The sequence below is a fragment of the Peromyscus californicus genome, unplaced genomic scaffold (genome assembly GCF_007827085.1).
Source record: "Peromyscus californicus insignis strain IS unplaced genomic scaffold, ASM782708v3 Scaffold_4__1_contigs__length_199733344, whole genome shotgun sequence".
NCBI lineage: Eukaryota > Metazoa > Chordata > Mammalia > Rodentia > Cricetidae > Peromyscus > Peromyscus californicus.
In genome coordinates, this window is record NW_026294562.1 from 93,214,995 (window position 1) to 93,228,826 (window position 13,832).

Sequence of the window (13,832 nt, forward strand, 5' to 3'; positions counted from 1 at the left end):
GGGTTTTTTTGAGACAGGGTTTCTCAGTGTAGTTTTGGCTGTCCTGGAACTCACTCTGTAGACCAGGCTGACCTCAGACTCATTAGAGATCCACTTGCCTCTGCCTCCCAAATGCTGGGATGGATGAAAGGCGTGTACCACCACCGCCCAGCTTTTTTTTTTTTTTTTAATTCTTTATTTTTCTTTCTTTCTTTCTTTCTTTTTTTTTTTTTTTTGCATTGGTGTTTTGCATGCATATATGTCTGTGTGAGAGTATGAGATCTTGGAGTTACAGACTGTTGTTAGCTGCCATGTGGGTGCTGGGAATTGAACCTGGGTCCTCTGGAAGAACAGTCAGTGCTCTTAACCACTAAGCCATCTCTCTAGCCTCTTGTAGACTTTTAAAAGGGTTGCATTTAATGTTTTAGTTTAATGATGGCATACTCTCCTTTACTCTAGGTCAGTAAAGTATGATTTTTACAGATGTGGATGAAGGCTACTCACCAGAGATGTTGCTATATGTGACTGTTATCCAAAGATCTTAGTATGCCATCTCTGGAAGACCATTCAGTTTAGTTCAAATACACCATGAACCTTGTCATTCTGTTAAATTCTTATATTCTCTGTATGTATAAAATATTGAGAAAACTGGATGTAGTTGCTTTTTCTAGTTTCAGGTAGTGAAAAATATCCAAGTGTCTATCTAATAGGTCTGTTTGCTCTAAAAAGATTACGTTGTTATTTGTGAACTCTTCTATGACAGTTAACTTCAGTTTTATAAGTGAAACATACTTAATAAAATTAGAACTAAAATATAGTTTTTTCTTTTTTGAAATCTTAGTTTCAGTGAAAATATCTGTAATTCTCCTGGGTATGCAGCTTTTCCAAACCTAACAATCTCCTAATGAACATGAACTATATCCCATGAGACTATATGTATCTGCTATTAATTCATAGAACTGATTTGCTTTATGTCAGAGGAGTAGTTTGTCAAATAATAGTAGACCTGGTGATGGTGAGTGTGCAACTTTATTATTTTCAACCAATACCAGGCACCTCAGGTCTGATTCTGAGTCAGTTTAGAATATGAGGCTGTTAGGAAGAAGCATTTCAGAGGGAGAGAGGTAATGGGTGTATATATGAAAGTGACTAAAATTCAGCATATCTATGAAACATCAAAGAATAAAATAAAACCTAATAAAAATAATGTACAAAATTCTGACAAAAAAATTCATTGAAAGAAAGTAACAGGATTTTGAAAGACATTTCTGAGCTTGTTAGAATCTGAATAAACTTCTGGGTTGTACCACACCTATACCTTTCTCCTACCCTGGAGCGTAAGCCATGCTAACCCTCACTTGCCGTAAAACTGCAATTCTCAGGATTTCTTGGCTCAGTATTCTATGTGTTCATTGATTGTAAGGACTACACAAGAGTATTATTCATATGATTTATTCACATATTAAAAGTTACAATAATTTTTAATGAATCCATTTTATTGTTTTTACTGTGTGTGATATATGCACATACGGTGTATTGCAGACTTGTATATGTGAACATGTATGTGGTGGTGGGTGCAGAGACTAGAGGAAGGTGTGGGATACCTTCCTCCATCATTCTCTGTAATATTCCTCTGAGGCAAGGTCTTACCCTGAATCTGGAACCTGTGTTTTTGCTAGCAAGCCTCAGCATTCCTTCTTACCTCTCCTTTTAGCAGCACTGGTGTTAAAGGCACATGGGAGACCATACTTTGATTGTTACAAGTGAGCTGGGATCTGAACTTTGGTGGTTTGGTAAACAGCAAGCACACAACCACTGAGCCATCTCTGCAATCCCTCATTGACTTTAAAAATTATGTTTTGGTTAGTACACAGAGAAGTGGCGTTTCATACATACCCATCATTTCACTTTATCTTTATTCACCCCTTACTGTCTGTCATTTCTCTTTCCTTTGCATTCCTCTTGCTGGTCACCTTCCTCTTCCCAAGCACTATCCCTTTCTGCACTTCCTCTCCAGCTTGTACCATGATTTATTCTAATATTTGGAGGAAGAGTCTTTTACCTTGGTGCTATGTTCCTACATATGCCAAAAGTGGATAGGCATCTCAGAATGATATCTATGGAAAATTTGGTGAATGTTTTCATAGCTATGAATCTGTACATGGAATTTAAAAAAAAATTAGCTGTTGTAGCATACCATATCAAATAGATAAACTTGTGTGTGATACGTGTATGTATATGCACATGCGTGTGCAGGTGTGTGTACCCATACCTATGGAAGCCAGAGGTCAACAGCATGTACTTTATTAATTTCTATCTTATTTTTTGAATCACAGTCTCTCATTGAATCAGGAGCTCACCAATTGTTTAGACTAGCTAGTCAGTGAACTCCTATGATCTTCCTTCTGCCTGCTTCCTAGTGCTGAGATGTCAGGTACACATGATCACCCTTGGCTTTTTCAATATGAATGCTAGGGTTTGAGCTCTGGTCTTCATGTGTATGAAGCAAACATTGTTTACCCTGTGAGCTATTTCCATAGCCCTTCAATTATATAGTTTTAATGACAGTGTTATGTTTAATATTTTTATATATTAACAAATGATAAATTTTTATTTTAAAATGTGACTTTCCCCTCCTCCCCATCCTTTTAGTTTTGTCAGCCTGGTGGATGGCATCTGTCCAGAGAGCGGAAACAGCCAACATTCTTTGTGGTGGTCCTAACGGATATTGACTCAGATCGACATTACTGCTCATGCCTAACCTTCTACGAGGCAGAGATCAATCTCCAGGTAAAGAAACTTCCCTAAGGATGGTAACACGTAGCATTGCAGAATCTTTTAAGTTCATACTTGTTTTTGTTAAAATTGAAAATCTCATGCTGTCCTCTACAAAGCTTAAGGATTGTGTATGTTCAGTGTTGGAGGAGGAGCAATGAACTAAAAGTGGGCAGGTTAATTGTCTTCACTTAAAATAGTGATCATATTTGAATTTGTGCATCTATGAATCTTAAAAGGTCTTATTAATAAAAACAAACCTGGAGCCAGGTATTGAGTGAATGCTGGAAGATCAGAGAAGCAGAACAAGCCACAGCTAACCTCAGAGAAGCAGAGCAAGCCACAGCTAACCTCACCTCGCTAATTCCTTAGCTGATCCTGTTTCCTCAGACTGGAAGCCTCTGTGTCCTCATCCAAATGGATCTCTGCTGAACTGCTGCTGAAAGCCTAAAAGCTTAACCAGCTCTAGTTCCTGGTTTTCATGCCTTATATACCTTTCTGCTTCCTGCCATCACTTCCTGGGATTAAAGTCTCTGTTACCACGCCTAGCTGTTTCTAGTGTGGCCTTGAACTCACAGAGATCCAGGCGGATCTCTGCCTCTGGAATGCTAGGATTAAAGGTGTGAGTGCCACCATTTTCTGGCCTCTGTGTCTGTCTAGTTGCTGTTCTGTTCTCTGACCCCAGATAAGTTTATTAGGGTGCACAATATTTTGGGGAACACAATATCACCACAATGAATTGGTTACTAAAATTAGTTTCCTTTGGTGGATCTTTCACAGAACACAACAGTTTATCACAGTATTTCACATCATTGTTATTCTCTGGAACCCATATGCAAGCACTGGAGAAATTTACAGTCCCTCCTCTTTTTGAGTACTGATTATTAAGTTTCTAGTTTCAGGCAACTAGATTAATTTCTCTAATTTAAGCAGAAATATCTATGACAAAATGTTGGGCAATTTATGAAAGTTCCACGATGAGGAATGAGCAGGGGCCACATTCTGAGTGCAATGAATAGTCCATAGAAGTGACATTTCTGCCCTGTTTTAACCCTGGTGCTTTGGGGGGCTTGCTATTAGTCAGTATACCCTCTACCCTAGTTGCCTTAGAATGTTTCATCTCCCCTGAGTGCTTCCTGACACACACCAGTAACTTCTACTTCGATGTTTCAGATGGGTTTCTTCTTTGGTAGAAGTTAGAGTCTTAGAGGACCCACTCCTGTGAAAGGGAGTCATCAAAATATAGGGTTCCTTAGTGTTGCTGTGGTGGTGATAACTTGTTGGTTCCTCTTGGTTCTTATTTGATAATAGAGAAACTGCACAGAGCTTGGTTTTTGTTGGTGAATCAATCCATAGGAGATATAGTTAGTTACTATATCTCCTGCTGCATGTAGAAAAGTATCACCAGTGAGAGAAAAGATGCTTTTGGAAATTGCCTCACAAATCAGTATTTGCAGTCTTAATATATTTCTTAAAGTTAGAAATCTAAATTTTCTGGGTACAATGTGGAGGCCCACAAAGGTTTCCTAGTGAGATCTGAGCTTGCTTTACCCAGCAGACCTACATCAGAATATTGCTTGACCATATGCATGGTTTCTAGGTGATTGGAAGGGTCTACACTTGGCTGAGCTAGGGGGAGGTCTTTTGCTCTACCCCTTGGCATTTCTATAAATAGCCCTTTAGAAGAGACAGGATGGGCCAGTGGATAAGGATCCAGGCTCTCCCGAGGCTATCCTGTGTTTCTATCTGTTTCTCTCCCCTCTATCCTTCTATCTAAATCTCTTATCCCTCACTCCTCAAGAGTACCCTGGGGTAAAATGTGGGAGCCAATCTCCCAGCTGGCTTCCCACAGTACAAGATCTGGTTTTTCAATATAAAGGAGACAAGTTACCTATCATGAAGCAAACTTACACTATTACTCTTTTATAGTGGAAGGTCAAATTTCATGTAGAACAAAATACTTATTGTCTGCATTCCCAACAACAAATATAAGTTATCTTCATTTCAGCATATTTTTTCTTTGTCAGATCCTTGTGGGAAGCCATACTAATATTTCAAGACTTTAGATAGTGGGATTAAACTAAGAAATATTTGCTGCAAAATATTTAACGACTTGGTCAGAGTATGGCTTCTGTTTAAATTTGGAAGTAACATTGTTGATGAGGTGACATAATTTATAAGTCTGTGTCTTTGGTTCCTTTTATCCCAGAGTGTCCTTTATAGTGATGGAAATTGCCCATAAAAGGCTTATCACATTCTTGTTTTGCTCGTTTCAGTCAAAAACCTGCTAGAGTGTCCTGTAATCCATGTGCCACTCTGTTTAATTAATTAATTAATTTATTTATTTATCTTATTTTATTTATTTATCTTATCTTATTTATTTATTTATTTATTTATTTAGTTTTTCCGAGACAGGGTTTCTCTGCATAGCTTTGCGCCTTTCCTGGATCTCGCTCAGTAGCCCAGGCTGGCCTTGAACTCACAGAGATCCACCTGGCTCTGCCTCCCGAGTGCTGGGATTAAAGGCGTGCGCCACCACCGCCCGGCACACTCTGTTTAATTTAGTTGTTCTTTCATTTTAATAATGGTGTTTAGACCTTAAGCTAATTCAGAGAATGGAATGTTCTTTATGTCCACATTCTTTTTAAAAAAAATGTTTAAAAATGTCTTTGTTGGCTCTTTTTTAAAACTTTATTTTATGTGCATTGGTGTGAAAGTGTCAGATCCCCTGGAACTGGAATTATCAACAGTTGTAAGCTGCCATGTGGTTGCGGGGAATTGAACCTGGGTCCTCTGGAAGAGCAGCCAGTGCTCTTAACCACTGAGCCATCTCTCCAGCCCCCTGTGCCCATATTCTTAATAACTCCTTTGAGTTGTCTAATGGAAACTAAATGATAATTTAACTTCTCTCTCCTCTCTTCCTCACATGCATTCAGCCCTCGGTTAAGCTGACAGGAAGTCAGTATATTAAGACATCATTGGAAGTATTTTAGGTTTAGAAATCTGTCTCACTTTTTATTTGGACATTGTTTCACACATAAAGAGAAATTGCTGACATTACACGTAAACATTCAGATATCCTTTACCTATATTTATCTAGTGTTAATTTTTTTTTTTTTTTTTTTTTTTTTTTTTTTTTTTTTTTGGTTTTTCAAGACAGGGTTTCTCTGTGTAGCTTTGCGCCTTTCCTGGGACTCACTTGGTAGCCCAGGCTGGCCTCGAACTCACAGAGATCCGCCTGGCTCTGCCTCCCAAGTGCTGGGATTAAAGGCGTGCGCCACCACCGCCCGGCCTAGTGTTAAATTTTTATCTCATTGATATATATATGTATGTATATGTATATATATCCTTATATTTTTCTCACTTTCTCTCTCTTTCCTGTTTTTTCTTCCCCCTTTTTGTACAATCTCTTGCACACACACACACACACACACACACACACACACACACACACATACACACACATAGATACAGAGAGAGGGAGGGAGCGAGTGAACGAGTGAATGAATGAGAGAGAGAGAGGCACTCATTTCTCCCCCTGAATCCTTTGAGAGAAAATCCTATATTTATATACCTTTCCTCTAAATTCTTTGGTTCCCTAGGCTGGACATGAGCCACTGGGCTAAAGTGACTCTCCTGCCCCACCTTCAATTGGACATCACCATAATCACTGTAATGATATTCTTCACTTTCCATTCCACTATTTTCTTCTAGGGCAGGCCCAGTACACAACTGCCTATATTTTGTTTAAGTTTTATTTCTCTTTTCCCTCTTCATCTTGAATATTTGCTCAGTATCTATTTTATAATGTTGAAATTTTTAAATAATAATCTTTCCATATCCATTTTTAATAGAATGGTTTTTATTTTGTGCTTCCTGGTATCTCTCATTAAGTTCAGATTGGGCATCAACAGAATACTGTAATACTTAAGTAAAACAGGATTGGTGGGTATATGCCTATAATCCCAGCATTAGGAAGTCTGAAGCAGAAGGATTGAGAATTTAGAGATACCCTGAGCTACGTGGTGAGACTCTCTTAAAAATAAAAAGAAGGAAGAGAAAGAAGGCCACCAACCAAAGTCAAAGAAAGAAAAGAAAAAGAATACTTCCTAAGTATGTTCCTTCCAGTAGTGTCCAAGGGTACATATTTGGATGTGTATGACATCTGTTTGTCCCTTACTGCTGATGTTCATTTGTTAGATTGTTATATTTCTGCAGTGTATAGTTGCAGAGTTTTTTTTCACGTGCAACTAATACATATTCCATAGGAAGGTATTTTAAGTCAATATATGTGTCCTGCTGCTTGTCAACCATAGTCCCCTTGATTTAGTAGTTACTATTGAGTCTTGACTTGCTGATTCTCTTATATGCTTGCAACATGATTATCTACCAGTTCCACAATCCCTATCTTATTAGTCAGTAGTTGACTTTTTATTTGTTTGTTTGTTTGTTTGTTTGAGACAGGGTTTCACTGTGTAACTTTGGCTGTCTTAGAACTCACTATGTAGACCAGATTGGACTTGAACTCACAGAGATCCACTTGCCTTGGCCTCCCAAGTGCTGGGATTAAAGGTGTGTGCCACCATGCCTAGCTAGTAGTTGATTTTTTAAAAATCAATTAATTTTTTTCATACAGAATATTTTGGTCATGTTCTTTCCTTTTCTCCAACTTCTCCCAGATTCTTCTTACCCATCCAACTTCATATTCTTTCTCCCTTGCCCCTGCTCCCCCACAAAACAACCCCCCCAAAATGAAAATCAAATCAAATCTAAACAAAACAAAAAACCCAGTAAAACATACACACACAACCCCCCCTTTTTTTTTCTTTTAAAAAAAGCACACACAAAAAAGGGTCCCTTTTATGTTTGCCATCTACTCCTGAGCATGGAGACTGCCCTCAAGTGTGATTGATACACCCAGTGACACTCCATTGGAAAAACTGATTTCCCCTTTCTCAGTAGTTATCGGTTGTAAATACCTTTTTGGTTAGAGGTGGGATTTTGTGTCTGCTTTCTCCTTCTCAGTTCTCAGATTTTATCTGGTTTGAACCTGTACAGATCTTGTGCATGTTGTCACAGTCTCTGCGAATTCATATGTAAGTGTATCAGCCTTGTTGTGTCTGGTTTTGTTGTTGTTGTGTTTTTTTGGGTTTTTTTTGGTTTTTGGTTTTTGGTTTTTTGAGACAGGGTTTCTCTGTGTAGCATTGCGCCTTTCCTGGAACTTACTCTGTAGCCCAGTCTGGCCTCGAACTCACAGAGATCCACCTGGCTCTGCCTCCTGAGTGCTGGGATGCCTTGTTGTATCTGGAAGACAGTGCTTTCTTGGGGTCATCCACCATCTGTGGCTCTCAAGGTCTTTCTGATGCCCCTTCCACATAGATCCCTGATGCTTGAGGGGAAGGGGTTGATAAAGACATCCCATTTAGGGCTTAGTGCTCCAAAATCTCTCAGTCCTGTACATTGTCCAGTTATGGTTCTCTGTTAAATATCAATGGCTTTAAGAAGAAACTTCTCTGATGAGTGTTGAATGATATTCTGTTCTATGGGAATAGCAATATATCAATCACTAGGCATCATTTTATTGCTATGCTCTTTTGAGCAGAATAATGGAAGTAGGTTTTCCCCTAGAGCCCATGACTTATCTAATATCTGATTCTTGACCACTTTAGCAGTGTGAGGTATAGGTTTTGTATCATAGAGTGACCCTTAGTTTAATTTTAAAAAATGGTTGGTAATTCCCATAATATTTGTGCCACTATTATACCAGTATATTTTGCAGGCAGGTCACTGTTGCAGCTGGATATATTGATGATTACTTTTCTTTTCTGACAGCATGCAAAGTACCTTCCAACAACATAAATTCCAGTCAGTAGGGCTGAAACTTCTAGTTGGTCACCAACCTGATTTCACCATGTTCAATGACATAAAATTGTGTCATGAAGATCAACCAATAGCCTTGGAAATAACCTGTGATGTTTGTGGGACCCCTTTGGCCCACGACTCAACAAGATATTACCCATTCCTAGCACTAGAGATTTTATTTGGTAGCATAAGATGTCTAGTTGGCACATTGTTTCCTCCATTTAAATTCCTTTCATATATGTTTATATTTTAGGGAGCTTCTACAGTGGTATGTTTCCATATGGCTTTTCAAAAGGCCTTTAATGTTTGTTGTCTTTCCCCATATTCCCTCCTGGACCCTGTCATCCCATCCTCCATTCCCATTTAATCCTCCTGTTCACCTTTCCCCTTACTCTCTTTATAACACTATACTCCCCTTACTTGGAAGATTCCCTCTTCCTTTCTGGTTCCTTACTAGTTACCTAGAAGATGGGAAAATCTCCCATGCTCCTATATCAGTAGGATTAAAATTGTGAAAACAACTATCCTACCAAAAAAAAATCTATCGGTTCAATGCAATACCCCTCAAAATTCCAACACAATTCTTCACAGAAATTGAAAAATCAGTCTTCAATTTTATATGAAAATACAAAAAACTCAAAATATGTAAAATGAGCCTGAACAATAAAAGAACTGCTGGAGATATCACCATCTCACAGAGCCATATTAACAAAACCAGCTTGGTATTGGCATAAAAACAGGCATGTTGAACAATGGAATCAAATTGAAGACCCAGACACAATTCCACACACCTACAGACACTTGGTTTTTTTACAAAGAAGCTGAAAATACACACTGGGAAAAAATTGCATCTTTAACAAATGTTCTAGTCATACTTGATGGCTACATGTAGAAGAATGAAAATAGATTCATGTCTATCACTCTGCACAAAACTCAACTACAAATGGATCAAGTACCTCAACATAAGGCCAGATACACTGAATCTGAGAGAAAAGAACGTGTGGAATAGCCTTGAACTCATTGACATAGGAAAGGAATTTCTGAACAGAACACCATTATCACAGGCACTAAGAACAACAACTAATAAATGGAACCTCATGAAGCTGAAAAGTTTCTATACAGCAGAACACACCATCATTCTAGCAAATTGGCAGCCTACAGAATGAGAAAAATATTTTTACTGACTATACATCTGATAGAGGATTAGTATCTAGAATAAAGAATTAAAAAAAAAGAACTGAACATTAAGAAAATAAATAGCCTAATTAGAAAATGGGGGTATAGTACTAAACAGAGAGTTCTCAAAAACTGAAACACAAGTGGCTAATAAGCACTTAAAGGAATATTAAGGATGGTCAACATCCTTAGCCATCAGGAAAATGCAAATTAAAACTACCTTGAGATTTCATTTTACCCTAATCAGAATGCCCAAAATAATAAAACAAGTGGTGGTGAGTACATGAAGAAAGGGAACACTTATTCATTGCTGATGGGAGTGCAAAGGATTCCAGTCACTATCAAAATCAAGATGGAGAATCCACAAAAAGCTGATAATTTAGCTACTGCACAATCCAGTTATGCTACTCTTGGATATATAACCAAAGCACTCTACATCTTACTTGCTCATCCATGTTCATTGCTGCTCTATTCATAACATCCAGAAATTAGAAACAGTCTAGATGTCCATCAACTGAAGAAAGGATAATGAAAAGGTGATAGATTTACACAATGGAATATTATTCAGCTGTTATGAAAAATGAAATTTGCAGGTAAATTGATGGAACTAAAGACAGTCATTCTGAGTAAAGTAACTCAGACTTAAAAAGATCATTGACCTTTTTTTTTTCCCTTTATTTTTAGAAAGTGTCTCATTGTGTTGTCCTGGCTGGCTTGAAACTTGCTATGTAGATCGGGCTGGCCTCATGTTCAGAGAGATACCTGCTTTGGTTCCCCTAGTCTGGTATTAAAGGTGTGTGCCACCATGCCCAGCCAGTAGTTGACATTTTCCTATTAGCAAAGCTGTCTTCTCCTTTGGCTAAGCCATGGGCTCATGGATTCAAGCTTGTCCCACTTCTGTTCAGAAGCATATAATTCATTAATGGCTTTCATGATTTTCATGCTCATGTTCTCCCATATCTGGCCAGTGGCCACTTTGTAAGTTATGTCTCACTGGGTTTGTGGTTTGCTTTTTATGTAAACACTTTAAAACTCTATCATAACTAGCTCTAATCTAATTCTTCACCTTTTCTAGCACCAGCCCTGAAATGAGACCTTTTGTTAGGAAGCCTTGTCTTCCTATGGAGGGTAACACTGGAAGCCATGATCTAGGTTCTTGTGTGCTTTGAATCAGTGTATTAATGGCTTCCCTTTCATTTAGCTCAGGTGTTTGTGCACTTGCCATTTTAAAAGGATCAAAAAAGTGTAATTTTTTTTTACAGCTGACTTTAAATTTTTTTTTTTTTTTTGGTTTTTCGCAACAGGGTTTCTCTGTGTAGCTTTGCGCCTTTCCTGGCTCTCGCTCTGTAGACCAGGCTGGCCTTGAACTCACAAAGATCCACCTGGCTCTGCCTCCCAAGTGCTGGGAATTAAAGGCGTGTGCCACCACCGCCTGGCTGACTTTAAAAAATTTAAAGCCTGTTTACCTTCAACTTTTTGTCAATCCTGAAAATATAAACTCATTATCAGGATTCTTTGTGTAATGTGCTAGGTGCTATCTGAAGTTGTAAGCCTCCTTTTCTGTGTTAGAAACAAATTATTTTCATTTGAGTTTGTTCTAATTGAGAGTATAAACCATGAGGTAGAATTTGGGATGGAGAAATAAAAGATGTTCCTTTCTAGGTCATTAGTAACATTATTCTCACTTTTGGCACTGTTTTTAGCAAATGTGTTTTTCTTTTATTTTTGGATCATATTATCAGTTCAAAATAGATCTTAACTCATTTGGCGTGAATTACTTCATATGAAATGTACTATGACACATTGCTTGGAATACTAAAGAGAAGGAACTTCAGGACTTACACCATCCAAAGTAAAATTGTGCAATTTAAAAAATATTGGCTCTTTTATCTTTTCCAAAATACAGTAACATGCTCAGTAGTCATAAGCAAAACTTGGCATTAAACTTTTTTTTTTTTTTTTTTTTTTTTTTTTGGTTTTTCGAGACAGGGTTTCTCTGTGTAGCTTTGCGCCTTTCCTGGAACTCGCTTTGGAGACCAGGCTGGCCTCGAACTCACAGAGATCCGCCTGGCTCTGCCTCCCGAGTGCTAGGATTAAAGGCGTGCGCCACCACCACCCGGCTGGCATTAAACTTTTGATAATGTGTTTCCAGAATTGTCCAACTAGATAATATGAACCTTGACTTTTGTTAAAAGTAATGAATAAAATATGACAGATCTGATATTTATTGCTTAGATGAAAAAAAAATATATATGTTCTTTTCTTTAGGTTTGTATCTAAGTTTTTCAATGTGTTTTGTATTTCTGAATCAATTCTCAGTAAAGACATTTGGTGTATCATCAAATTAATTGCCATTAAAGAAATGGAGTGGGGACAAATGAGTATGATTTGGGGAGATAAGATGAAGAATGAAAACGAAAAAGACACAGAAGCCATATCATACTCTTTTGTGTTGTTTTTATCTCAGTGGGCATAAAATTGGGCTCTGGAAGCTAACAAATTTCAGATGTAAAAGTATCCCAAAGTACTGTCTAAGTACTATCGTATGAAATAGATAATGACTGAAGACTATACAACAGGAGTGTTACTGAGCTTATAAAAAAATCTAAGTAGACGTTTGAAAATCAGGACCTAAGAGCAATCTGGGCAAAAATTTGGAGACAAGAAGCAAAGATACAAGGTTTTATGGTCAATTAAGGCTTGGCATAGCCTAGATACTGTGCCAAAAGTTTGGTAGTACTTTATCTCATTCCACTGTATTTAACTCACATCAACTAATCTCATTTTAGTCTCTCTGTTACATTCTATGATACTAGAAACTTAACCCAGGACAGAAAAAGGGCTTGACTCTGTCTGTCTATCTGTCTTAAAGAATGAGACACTAAAACCTACACTATAGCACTACAGAGGTTACACCCGTGTGTGATTGATTCAAGAATAGGAGAAATGATGGGCATAGAAGTTATAGTTGAGAAGCACAATCAAGCACGTAACATCAGTATCTTACAATGGAAGCATGAAGTTGGGGGGAAGTCTATACATATCCTTGGGTTCTGTTGTTTTTTGGGTGAGTGTTTGTTTTGTAATAGGGTCCTGTTATGCTGGCCTTGTGTTTCAGCCTTCTGAGCCTTGGGATTAAGGCCAGTTCTGTCACACCTGATGAACCTGTACATTTCAACAAATAATACTAAGTACTTGGAAGGCTAATTTGAAGAAATAAGAAATTCATTCATAATATCATAAAACAACTCTAAGTGATTAAGAAATCACCTGGAAAACCAAATAAATAATAAGTTTCTAAACTGTCTCTAGACAAAAAAAATGTGAGACAGAGGAGAAAATTTCATTATCAAAGTAAATTGTGTCCATTCTAGAATATTTAAAACATACAGGGAAAGAAAGTGAGATGGAAAAAATAATGGCATTTTTTGGAAGCAAGAATTTTTTTATTAAAATATTTATACACCTATCTGCCATATAATTCTATATAAGTAAATTCTTGATGTTTATTTCTTATTGTGTAGATATTATGAATAACACTGAAATTAATGTCTTTTGTGGGGAGGGGAATAATTGGCTCCTTCTCGAAGGAACAATGCTGTTCTACCTTTCTCAACAAGAAATGAAGAGTCTCTAGGTATGGAAACTGGTTTGCTGATTGTATGGCAGACATCATGCAGTCTCACTCCAGAGACTACTTCATAGACCATAACCAAGAACAACAACAACAAAAGTCTAGAGAAAGCTACCTTAGGTGACATGATAGAGACATAGAAAATTTGGAATATTTACATATTCTGAGTTTGTTTGTGTTTGTTGGATAATCTGTAATACATGCAAGTATCTGTATGAGGGTCTCCTTATAGTGGTAAATATTATATCCATCCGTGCCTTCCCTTTTAAAAATGAGAATTGGCAAATTGACAGGTTGCTGAATTTTAAATTTTCTTGATATTCCTTATAAATACATCTTATAGGGAAAACTACCACTGAATAAATAAATGTCACATGCTTGAAATTATAGGATATATTTAAATTAA

General features: G+C 37.5%; 1 protein-coding gene across 8 annotated transcripts in view; it reads left to right on the top strand.

The window, feature by feature from the left end:
* The window catches only part of Sbf2 (SET binding factor 2), a 359,732-nt gene that overhangs the window by 152,790 nt on the left and 193,110 nt on the right, over positions 1–13,832 (top strand). For all 8 annotated transcript variants that reach the window (XM_052713085.1, XM_052713088.1, XM_052713089.1 and 5 more), the window contains one exon: positions 2,632–2,769. In XM_052713085.1, coding sequence (XP_052569045.1) covers positions 2,632–2,769 — 138 coding nt within the window. The remainder of the gene's footprint in view (positions 1–2,631; positions 2,770–13,832) is intronic.